At 50.9% G+C, this 12,111-nt stretch overlaps 1 protein-coding gene across 1 annotated transcript; it reads left to right on the top strand.

The window, feature by feature from the left end:
* The first annotated feature begins 306 nt into the window (after positions 1-306).
* Positions 307-8,375, top strand: SPINK4 (serine peptidase inhibitor Kazal type 4). Its single transcript, XM_035016489.1, has 4 exons — positions 307-954; positions 5,458-5,498; positions 6,879-6,991; positions 8,235-8,375. Exons 1-4 carry the CDS (start codon positions 900-902, stop codon positions 8,278-8,280), a joined length of 255 nt encoding a protein of 84 aa, XP_034872380.1. The 5' UTR covers positions 307-899; the 3' UTR covers positions 8,281-8,375.
* The last annotated feature ends 3,736 nt before the right edge of the window (positions 8,376-12,111 follow it).

Raw genomic sequence — 12,111 nt, 5'->3', positions numbered from 1 at the left:
ACAATGCAAATGGAATAAAATACATGCAAAACATGAGGGCATCTTTTTTTTTTTAGAGAGAGAGTGTGAGGGGTGGGGGGGGTGGTCAGAGGGAGAGGGAGAGAGACAATCTCAACCAGGCTCCATGCCCAACATGGAGACCAACATGGGGCTCAGTCTCACGACCCTGAGACCATGACCTGAGCCGAAACCAAGAGTCAGATGCCTAACCAACTGAGCCACCCAGCTGCCCTGAGGGCATCTTTATGTTTTATTTTGCTCCCCGCCCCCCGTATCAATTGTGCCCTTTCATGGTGGGAAAAGAAGAATGAAAAGAACCATTTTCATTTATATTTACACCTCACTTCATCCTCTGCAAAATGCTTTCCCATCTGCTGTCCCCACTGTCACTTCCCAGCAGCCCCAGGAAGGAGGGGCTGATCAGGACCTCCACGTGGTGCAGGGGTAAACGGGCCTCAGGAAGGAAAGCTTCTTTGGGGCCGTTGCAGTTGCTTGGTGGCAACGACAAAGGAGCCCATGGCTCCAGCCCCTCTTCTCTGCCTCACCCCCTTCCAGTGGCCGCTTTTCTTTTTCTCTTTCCTTCTGATCTTTCTCTCCTCTTTCTGTCTCTCTGACTTGGTGTCTCTGTTTTTCTACTTCAGTTTCCCTCTCCCTCGTGCTCCAGCCCTGACTGGCGGCAGCTTTGGAGGTTGCCCAAGCTTTGCCTCACTCTGGAAACCTGCCAGCTCCACAGGCACAGCCCCAGGCCCCCACAAGCTCAGCATCTCTGGTGCCACGGTGCAGATACTACTGTGGATGCCGCTCCCAGCCTCCCCATCTGGCCCTAGATAAGATAAGGGTGGGGATCAGCCTTATAAACAGGCCCCGGCTGGCTTGGACCATATCAGCCCAGGATCAGCATGGCCATCTGCCTGTGGGTGGTCGCCCTGGCCGCCCTCCTCATTGTGGACAGGGGTGAGTGGACAGAGCCTGGATTCTCTGAGGCTTGGTGTTGGTAGATGGGCCTGTGGTGGGGGCAGAGACAGGGCCTGGAGCATCCTGTGAGGCCTCGGTGTTCTGCCTAACCCTTCTTTCTGTACCTCTCCACTGTGGTGGGAAAAGCCCTGGGCTAGGAGAAAAGAAACCTGGGTTCAAATCCCGACTCTGGCCCCAAATTGCAAAAGCCCCTCCTCTCTTGGGGCCTCTGTTTCTCCAGCTGTAGCATAGGAAGTCCTAGTTCAAAGCTGCTCTAAGCGACTCCTCGGCGAGAGATGTGGGGAGCAACAGGGAGCAGGCCTATCTCGGGAGAGACAGATAAGTCTGCTGGCTGCCAGGTGGTGGGTGCTGAAGGAAGCCTGGCCTGGGTCCTCTGAGCTCCTGTCTGCTGTGACAGGCGATGCTTGTGGGACTGACAGCAGCTGTGTGAGCCAAGGGTAGCCCTTGTCCCGGGCCAGACACATGCTGGAGTGGGGCCTTCTCAAGGCCTGGAGCACCTCTGTGGCCTCACACTGACCATGTATCAGACATTGTTCTGGGCCCTTAAGATGTATCAGTGAGCAAATAGAAAGAGAACTACCCTGATGGAGCTTAAATCCAGTGGGGTAGGTTGGAAGGGAATGGACAACAAGATAGGTGCAATGTTAGAAGGTGATAAAGGCTAAAGAAAAAAATATTGGGCAGGGTGAAGAGAGGACTGCCACGTTAAATCAGGGGGTTCTCGGGCGCCTGGGTGGCTCAGTTGGTTAAGCGACTGTCTTCGGCTCAGGTCATGATCCTGGAGTCCCAGGATCGAGTCCCACATCGGGCTCCCTGCTCGGCGGGGAGTCTGCTTCTCCCTCTGACCCTCCTCCCTCTCATGCTCTCTGTCTCTCATTCTCTCTGTCTCAAATAAATAAAATCTTTAAAAAAAAAAAAATCAGGGGGTTCTCTCCTAGAGCAAGGCTTGAAGGGGGCAAGTGAGTGAGCCGTGTGGATATCTGGGAGAAGAGGGTTCCAGACAGAGGGGACTGGCAAAGGCCCTGAGGTAGGAGCATGGCTGGAGCGTTGGAGGTATGGTGAGGAGGCCAGTGTGGCTGGAGGGGAATGAGAGGCAGGGTGCAGAGCAATGGCAGAGGCAACGGGGAACTATACTGGGTAAGGCCTTGAAGGCCAATGTGAGAACTTGGCTTTCCCCCTGAGTGAAATGGGAGACACTAAAAAATTTTGAGCAGGGGTGCCTGGGTGGCTCAGCTGGTTAAGCGTCTGCCTTTGGCTCAGATCGTGATCCCAGGGTCCTGGGATCGAGCCCTGCATCAGGTTCCCTGCTTGGCAAGGAGTCTGCTTCTCCCTCTGACCCTCCCCCATCTCATGTGCTCTCTCTCATTCTCTCTCTCTCAAATAAATAAATAAAATCTTAAAAAAAAAAAAAAGATTTTAGATTTAAAGATTTTTATTTATTTATTTGACAGAGACACAGCGAGAGAGGGAACACAAGCAGGGGGAGTGGGAGAGGGAGAAGCAGGCTTCCTGCTGAGCAGAGAGCCTGACATGGGGCTCGATCCCAGGACCCTGGGATCATGACCTGAGCTGAAGGCAGACGCTTAACGACTGAGCCACCCAGGTGCCCCTCATTATGTGGTTCTAATATTAAGGTAAACATCATCTAACTCTTGGCTTAAAAAAAAAAAGAGGGGGTGCCTGGGTGGCTCAGTTGTTAAGCGTCTGCCTTCGGCTCAGGTCATGATCCCAGGGTCCTGGGATCGAGCCCCGCAACGGGCTCCCTGCTCAGCGGGGAGCCTGCTTCTCCCTCTTCCACTCCCCCTGCTTGTGTTCCCTCTCTCGCTGTGTCTCTCTCTGTCAAACAAATAAAAAATAAAATCTTTAAAAAAAAAAAGGAATTTTGAGCAGAGTTGTGTGTTAAAAGGATCACTCTAGTTGCTGTGTTGAGAACAGACTAAAGGGAGAAGCAGGGAGACTACTTAGGACCCTTCTAGAAGGCCACTGACCTCATGGCCAGTCCCACTCCCATTTCCCTAGCTGAGGACATAGTCCTAGGGGCTGGGGCAACAGAGAATGGGTCTGGGGGCTCTGGCCCAGCTAACCTGCTTACTCCCAGCTTGGCATCCATTCCCATTCCCTGAGCAGTTGTCCCATTGGGAACACTGAGGAGGCCTGTCCGGAAGACAGTCCTTGTGCCCATTTCAGATTCCTGCCGGGGCTGAGTGAGGACAGGGTTCAAGGGCAGGCTGAGAGTAAATGCAACCTTTTCCCACATCCTCCAGGAAGAAGCTCTGATACCACAGGGTTCTGCACTCCGCCTCCCCACAATGCACTTTAGTCGTCAATTCCTGAACACCCACTATGTTAGGGGCATTGCCACATGGGAGCAGAAGCATAGGAGCCCCAAGGAACTCAGGTCCATGAGAGGCAGGAGTGACCCAATGAGTGGGACAGCCTGTGGTGGTATGAAAGAAGCTGCTATGTTTGTGGCCCCAAAATTCATATGCTGAAACCCTAATCCCCAAGGTCATGGTATTGGGAGGTGGGAGCTTTGGGAGGTGACTAGGTCATAAGGGTACAGCCCTCATGAACAGGATGAGTGCCCTTATAAAAGAGACCCCACAAAGCTCCCTTGCCCCTCCTACCATGTGAGGACACAGTAAGGAGGCACCAGCTCTGAAGCAGGAAGAGGGCCCTCACCAGACACCAAATCTGCCAGCACCATGACCTTAGACTTCCCAGCCTCCGGAACTGTGAGAAATCAATGTTTGTTGTTTATAAGACACCCAGTTTATGGGTTTTTGTTCTAGCAGCCCAAATGGACAAAAACTGGGGCCTAAATCCAGGTCTGCTCGGGAAACCCTGGGGGACATCAGGGAAGGCTTCACTGGGAAGTAGCATCTGAGCCTTGAAATGAAGATAGAATCAGTAGAAGGGGGATGAGGACGTTTCAACCAGACGGAAACAGGATAAGCCAAAGCAGAGCCTGTCCTGAAGAATGAGCAGACAGGAATAACAGAGGCATAGGGACATGGGGAGTATCCTAGGAAGTGAGTCCAGGAGGAAGTTTTCAGTCAGCTCATGCAGGGCCCTAAACATAAGATAAAGGAGCTTAGCAACTACAAGGAGCCGTGGAAGGCCTTTATATTTTTTTAATGCTTTTTTGTCCCCTAACAGCTATGTACCATGAAATAAATAAATCTATCGCTCAATGAATTTTGACAATGCATGTACCTGTGTAACCCAAACCTCTATCAAGATACGAAACGGGGATGCCTGGGTGACTCAGTCGGTTAAGCATCTGCCTTCGGCTCTGGGATCAAGCCCCACATCGGGCTCCCTGCTCAGTGGGGAGCCTGCTTCTCCCTCTCCCTCTGCCCCTCCTCGTGCTCTCTCTCTCTCTCTGACAAATAAATAAATAAAATCTTAAAAAAAAAAATACAAAACCTTTCTGGGGCACCTTGCTGGCTGTCGGTAGAACATGCAACTTTGATCTCAGGATTGTGAGTTCGAGCCCCATGTTGGGTGTGGAGCCTATTTTTTTTTTTAAAGATTTTATTTATTTATTTGAGAGAGAGAGAGAGAGAGCATGAGAGGGGGAGGGTCAGAGGGAGAAGCAGACTCCCTACCGAGCAGAGAGCCCGATGCGAGACTCGATCCCGGGACTCCAGGACCATGACCAGAGCCGAAGGCAGTCGCTTAATCAACTGAGCCACCCAGGCGCCCCGGGTGTGGAGCCTATTTAAAATAAAAATTAAAAACCAAACCAAAACAAAAACATTTCCAACACCCCAGAAACTTCCCTCATGCTGGTCAATCCCCTCCCTTACCCCACTCTCGAGGCAACCACTGCTTTTTTTTCCCCACCATAAATTAGTTTGGCCTGTTCTAGAATGTCACATAGAAAGCTGTATTTATCCCAGGCTGCCTTTGACCTTGGCCCAAGATGCCCCTTCCATGTAGTATGTTCCTGGGTAGGGGATGTGACCAGGTGAGGCACTCTGTTCTCTGAGAGTAATTTCTAGGAAGGGACTCACTATGAGTGGCCAATACTCCCGGCAGCTGAGGAAATGAGCACCCCAGTCCTGCCTGCGGGTGGGATGTGGGGAGCAGACCATGGCATCCACCACTGTCTCCTTCCCTCCCTGTTACACAACAGTGATAGAGCTGTGAAGAGGAGTTAAGATCATGTGTTCTCAATGCCTGGTACATACTAACTGAATTATCTTATTATGTGGGATATAACAATCCCAGTGGGATCTGACTAATAAGATCAGGCTGGACTGTCACCTCCCAACTCTAGATTTTGTGTCTCTGTTCTAACAACCCAAAGTCACATCAGCTTTCTGGGACTCCCCACAGTCTGGTGATTCAATACCTCAATGCCTCTCAGAATTCCAGACTGGGCAGGAGCTGGAACAGGTCTCCTGAAACAGTCCTCAGATGCCAGACCTGCGCCTAGAGCCGCCATCACCTAACTCTTGCATTTTTGCCTTTCAGAAGTGCCAGTGTCGGCGGCAAAACTCATTTCCCCAAGGATGGTAAGGCAGCCGCTTCCAGTTTGGGCCCCAGGGGGCTGTCGTGGCCTTCCTTCTGCATCCATGCTAGGAAGCCAGCATTTTTCTTCTGTAAACTCCCGCTCAAATAACTGATGGCTCCAACGTGGCTAGGGTGGCCTCGTGAGCCTGCATGCTCCCCAGGTTAGCCCTTCCAGGCTGAGTTGGCCCAGCCCCTTTGCCAAGGTCTCGAACTTGGCTTCCAGGACCTCAAGAGATCTGCCCCAACCTGGTCTCCAGTGAAATCCCCTGCCCAGGCTCAGCAGGACTGAGCATGCTCTCTGCTTTGTGTAGTAAAGATGGACAGGCCACGGGGTTCAGGCCAGAGGTACCCTGGCCCCCCTGGTGTGTGCCAGCCTCCCCCAACCACACCCCATCGTTCATCCATCCCTTCACTCTGGAGGACAGACACCAAGTTGGCCCTGAACCCTGGCTCCACCTTGGCCCTGGGTCTGATGTCCCCAGGGATCCCAAAGCAGTGGTGCTGGCCTTCCTGAGACCCTCAACCCAGCCTTCACCAAGGTGCGCAAGGAGGCTCAAAGCCACCTTCCCATCCAGCAGCCTAGCATCTTCACTGTCAGCCCATCAGACCCAGGCCTATTATTGTGCCAAAGAGCCAAGTACTTCTACATACATGATTTCAATTAACCCTACGTGAGAAGAATACTATTATTCATTTGCAGTGTTTGCAGAGGAGGAAACTGAGGCCCCAAGAGTGGAGACAGCTCTCACAACTTCACACAGCTCATCAGTGCAGAAGTCAGGCTCTCGGTCTTGTGACCACCGCCCCAGGCTGCCTCTTTCACCCCATTCTGTCCCACGCTCCGATCCCAGTCCTGACCCAGCTTCCACCCTGACCTCAGGCCTGCCCTGAAACTCTTTCAGACTAGCCTCATTTAAGACCCAAGCCTTGTTCCATTTCTCCAGCCTTCCCGTACCAGGGGCCTGATGGGTCATGTCAGCCAGGGTGAGTGGAGGAGCCCTCAGTGAGGAGGGGCCCCCTGGGAATGCTGGTGGTTCTGTCTCCAGGGGTCCTCATGAGGACTAGCAGCAGCGGTTCTAGTTAGACCCTCTGAGAAGTGTGTGAACCCGTCCTAGGAGCTTGAGGGCATAAACTCACCCGACACACAGACATATACCTGGATGCCCGCACACTTGGGTTCAGCAGACAGATACACACCTGTGTACACAGCCACAAACATACCAGGGGGCCCTGAGTGGTTAGTTTCACGCCCACTGGACCAACACTGGGGCCTTCTAGAATCTGGCTCTTCCCTGGGGCCCCTGACTCCAAGCAAAGTCCCTGGGTCCCTCCTTGTTGCCTCTGAATCTCTGAGTGCCCTCCCCACTTCCTCTCTTTCACAGCCCATCTGTGAGCACATGGAAGAGTTTCCTGTCTGTTCCCAGACATCCAACCTGGTCTGTGGCACCGATGGTGTTACGTATAACAATGAATGTCAGATCTGTTTGATCCGGCTGTAAGTCCACCCCACTCCTTCCCCTCAGCTTGCTTGGGTGGGCCCCACTTCCGGTACGTTCAAGTGTGAAAGGAGCAAGACTTGACCTGCCTCTTCCTTCACACACCTTGGACTGAGAAGAGTCCTCCGACATTGGCCCGAACAGAATGAGCACAAGTATATTTCAAAGAAAGCACATGGTTCTAAGTACAAAGCCACAACTAGTAGGGGGTTGGGGAGGGTGCAGAAACCCTGGGTTCTTTCCCTCGTTCTGCGCTTGACCGACTAGGTGACTTCATTTGTTCATTTATTCCTCCAGCCAACAATTATTTATTGAACATCTACTATATGCTAGGCACTGGGCATACAACAGGGCATAAGCTAGACAGCAACCCTGGCCTTCTGGGGGCATATGGTTTAAGGAGAAAGCCAAGCTAATGGTCCACCAACTGTGTAGCATAGAATGCTCAAGGCTCAGATGGGGGCACCCAGGGTTCTGTGAGTGCAGGGCAAGGACAAGGGCAGGGAAGACTTTCCAGCTCAGCTCTGAAAGATAAGTTGAAATTAGCTTGGAAAAAAAAAGGAAGAAGGAAAGGTAATTCCAAGTAGTGAAATGAGTTTGGAAAGGTCTAAAAGGGAAAGAAATGTTTGTATTTGAGAAAATATAAGAAATTGGATATGCTGGAGTATAAAGTTTAAAGACTGAGTGGGGAGAGGCAAGAAATGAGTCTTGAGAGGTGAGAAGGGCCAGAACGTGACTTTGGTATGTCTGATCACCTATTCGATCTCCTTTCTTCATTAATAAAACCCTTGGGCTGGGCCAGAACTAAGTGAGATCATGGAAGAGAAGACAGTCTTCAGAAGCTACAGCACTCTGGACAGAGAGGCAGGAGAGCGACAGGACACTTTCCTAACTTAGCTGGGAGGCAGTGAGGGTCTAGGTGGTTTGTGGGGCAATGATGTCTGGGGGAGGTGTGGCTAGAGTTCAAGACAGAGTCAGGGCTGGAGACAGATTCAGTAGCCATCAGACAACATCAGACATCCCGGGAAGCTCAGATCTCCCAGGGGAGGGTGTGCAAGAGGGAAAAGCTATGGAAGGTGTGCCCAGGGACCCCCAGGACGTGCCCTGTATCTACTACAATGGGTGGGGGAGGTGGGGAGAGCTCAGCAGAGTGTCTGGATAGACTGGGCCAAGCAGGGTCCCTGAAGGGTTTGTTCCAGTCCCTGATGAGATGGGCCTCATCTTTGTCTCCTGTGATCCTAGGAAAACCAAAGAGGACATCCAGATCCTGAAGGATGGCAAATGCTGACCCCCATAGCAGCCTCTTAAGTCATGAAGCTTCAGGCTAGAGAACAGTTTTGGGAGTGGAGGATGTGACATGAATAAAAGCTCTAGCCCAACTCAGCCAAGTGAGCCAGTGTCTTTGGGGACTCTGGTGAGGTGGTTGGTGGTGGGTGGATGTGGTGGGGATTTTGCCCTGACCTCCCTATTTTGAATCTGATGTCTTCTCCATCGCTCCAGTGCTCCTCAACCCTGTCACACGCTCCCCTAGAGGTCCCAGGTCTCTTCTGCTTCTTGAAGAGGTCAGCCCCTGTCCCCAGCACACTTGTCTGCCCCAGCCTGTTTGTCAAGAACCTAGGTGACCTCTGTACCTTCTGCCATTGTCAGAGAGCAGGACCAGCCTTTGGGAGAGTCCTACACCCCTCATGGCCTTCTCCTTGGGTTGTACCAGCACCCCAAGTCTTATACACACACACACACACATGCTGATACTACTGTAGCTAATATTTAGGTAGTGTACACAGTGTATCTGAACTACTTGTTAAAATACTGACCTAGGTCTGTAACAGTTAAAAACAGCTGCCCCAAGCCTTTGAGTGTCCCCCTGCACCTTGGCCACCCACAGCAGGATGACCTCCAGACCCTGCTCTGTTCTTTTGGTCACCATCCATTCTGACTGTTAATGCTGGCACTGGCCACAAACCCAGGCATACAAAGCACACATGTGCCTATACAATGGCCCACAAAAACACACAGCATCCAGAAATCCCACCATAGAGGCCCTAGCCTACGGTCCATGTCAAATAACCCTCTTTTGGCCAAAGCAAATAGAAGGAGCCACTTGATAATGGTGGCAGAGGAAAAGAGTGTGGAGAGGGGCCTGGCCAGCAGAAGCAGAGCCACATGGACTCAGATTCCCGCTTCAGGGTGGGCAGACAGAGCAGGAAATGTACTGTGGGAAAACACACTGGGAAGAAAGATGGGGCGGGGAAGGCAGGAACCAGCATTCCCCAGACAACTGAACCGTGGATGTGGGCAGACACTGTTGCTGATAGATCTGCAGGTGGAAGGTCATCTATGGGCTCTGCTACTTACTGCTACTGGTAACAGAAACTTTTACTCCTCTCCTGCATGGGAATGATGCAGTATTAAGTTTGGCGGTGAGAAACCCAAATGCCAAAATAACAGTGGCTGAAACAGTTATTTCTCCCACACAGAGACCTATGCAGCATGCTAACTTCATGCTCTTTATACATTGTCACCCTGCTGTCATCAGTTTCCCCTTCAATGTACAAGACAGCTGCTCTAACTCCAGCCATCATGTCTACATTCCAGTCCACAGAGAGGTAAAGAAGGGCACTCGACTGCCTCTGAAGATGCTTCCCGTAAGATGTACATACTCTGTTTATATCCCATTGCCTAAAATGTAGTCTCTTGGCCACGCTAGCACAAGGAGACTGGGAAAATGGTTATCTGGTTGGCCATGTGCTAAGCTGAAAATTAGTTCACTTATAGGAGGAGAGTGAATATTGGTGATCTCTAAGCCTCTGTCCTAAGTGGGAAGCCCCTCTTACACACAGGTGGCACAGCTCCAGCCAAGCTTCCTGTCGGTGACACTCCCCTCCCAGGCTTCCACCCATGATGAGGAATCCCAAAGATTACACCTGAACAATGTGCCAGGCGCCAGGCACCACTGGAAGAAATACTTACTTCCCCACGTTACAGATGTGGAAACTTGGCCCTGTCTCTGGAAGCATAACTGTGGTCCCCTAAAGGCCCTATCTATAGCACATGACCCTGCTGCCCTGGCCATTACTGATCGGCCAAAAAATTCTCCCCCAGGACTTTTTGAATAGCAAATAAGGAAACAGGCAGTTCCTCTCTGGTAGTGAAGCTGCAAGATGTGTGAAGTGGGGGCTGACAGCCATGTTTCCTACTTTGTGGAAGCAGGATTGAGAGAATGATGCTGGCATACAAAGAAAGAGATGCAGAGAGCGATTCAAGGCTGTGTTTGAATTCCTGAAGCCCAGCTGCCCTCGAACATCCCAAGGCTACATGGGATAACTTGACATCCTGCCAATAAATTTTCTTTCTTTCTTTCTTTCCTTTTTTTAAAAAAAGATTTATTTATTTTAGAGAGAGTGTGCAAGCGGGGGGAGGGGCAGAAGGAGAGAGAATCTCAAGCAGACTCCCTGATGAGTACGGAGTCTCATGCGGAGCTCAGTCTCACGACCCTGAGATCATGACCTGAGCCAAAACCAAGAGTTGGATGCTTCACCGACTGAGCCACCCAGGCACCCCAGTAAATTTTCTATTTCAACAATCTCTTTGGAATTCAGTTTCTGGTGATTTCAGTTAAAAGAGTCCTGACTACCAAAGGAAGAAGGGCATCTCAGAGAAGATAACCTTAATGCTGAGTCTTAAAGGGTAAGTAGAAATCGTTGACTAAACAATGTGTGGGAGAATTCTTCCAGCCCTGTGAGGCTGAAGGATGTTTACAGGATCACAGAGCCCCATTGGCTCCCCTTATAGTAGGACTGGCCATGTCTCAGGAAAGTGGGCAGCGAGGAGTGTTCTCTCCCCATTCACAGGCAGGGACACCCTATGGATGTGCAGATCTGGGGGGCGGGGGGGCGTTGTGCACACATGCCCAGTTGCCCATGCTGTAGGGCCTCTCTTCTCCACCCTCAAATCAAACAATGGTTGTTGATGCTGTAAATTCCAGTGCTGACGGAGTGCAGCTGTGGGAATTTCATTGTAGATGTGTGCGATCGACATTCATTCATTCTCCAAATATTTATTTATTTATTTATTTATTTATTTATTTTAAAGATTTTATTTATTTGACAGAGAGAGACACAGCGAGAGAGGGAACACAAGCAGGGGGAGTGGGAGAGAGAGAAGCAGGCTCCCCACCAAGCAGGGAGCCCAATGCGGGGCTCGATCCCAGGACCCCGGGATCACGACCTGAGCTGAAGGCAGACGCTCAACGGACTGAGCCTCCCAGGCGCCCCTCTCCAAATATTTACTGAGCACCTATTATAAATAGACAATGTGCTTGAAATATGCTGTTACAAGACAAAGAAGCCCCTTAACCCAAGAAATTTAGAGTCTAGGGTTAGAGGTAAATATTAATCAAATAATCCCACAAATAACTCATGGTTTATCATGCTATTTATCATAAAGAAAAGTTATGGCAAATTGTGAAAGGATATCACCTGGGGGGTTTGATATGTTCTCTGACAGTAGATAAGGTTTCTCCATGAAGAGACATTTGAGTTAAGTTCAAGGGATGAACAGGAGTTACTACCTAGGAAAGGGGTGGGGGAGAGATGATGAAGAGCTGTCCAAACAGACGAACAGCATATGCAGAGACCCGAAGGCAGGAGAAGGCACAGAGCATCTAGAATCCCAGCGTGCAGAACAGCACACAGCAAACAGGCCAGTGGCCGGGGATGAAAGGGAGAGCACTGAAGGAAAGGACTCTGGCCTTTATGCACAGGGGACTGACATGCTAAGACCTGCACTTTATGACCACCCCACCTGTTCTGTAGAGAAACTGCTCTGCAGAAGGCCAGACGGGAAGTGGAGACCAACAAGGGGGAGGGAGACGGATGAGAGTGAGCGAGCCCATGCTGTGGGGGGAGGCAGTAAGTGAAGAGCGTGGGCTCTGAATCAAACCACCTAGCTTTGTATCCTGGCTTTGCCACTTAGGACCTTGAGAAATTACCTGAGCTCTCTGCTTCCTCACCTCTAACATGGGGACAGTATCTGTCTGCCTCCTAGAATGTCTGAGGATTAAATGACTAATATACCTGAAGAACTCAGAACAGTACCCGCACACAGGGACTTATTATGT

This window comes from Mirounga leonina, unplaced genomic scaffold (assembly GCF_011800145.1).
Source record: "Mirounga leonina isolate KUSES-001 unplaced genomic scaffold, KU_Mleo_1.0 Mir_170, whole genome shotgun sequence".
Taxonomy (NCBI): Eukaryota; Metazoa; Chordata; class Mammalia; order Carnivora; family Phocidae; genus Mirounga; species Mirounga leonina.
This window is presented reverse-complemented; position numbering and strand designations above follow the sequence as displayed.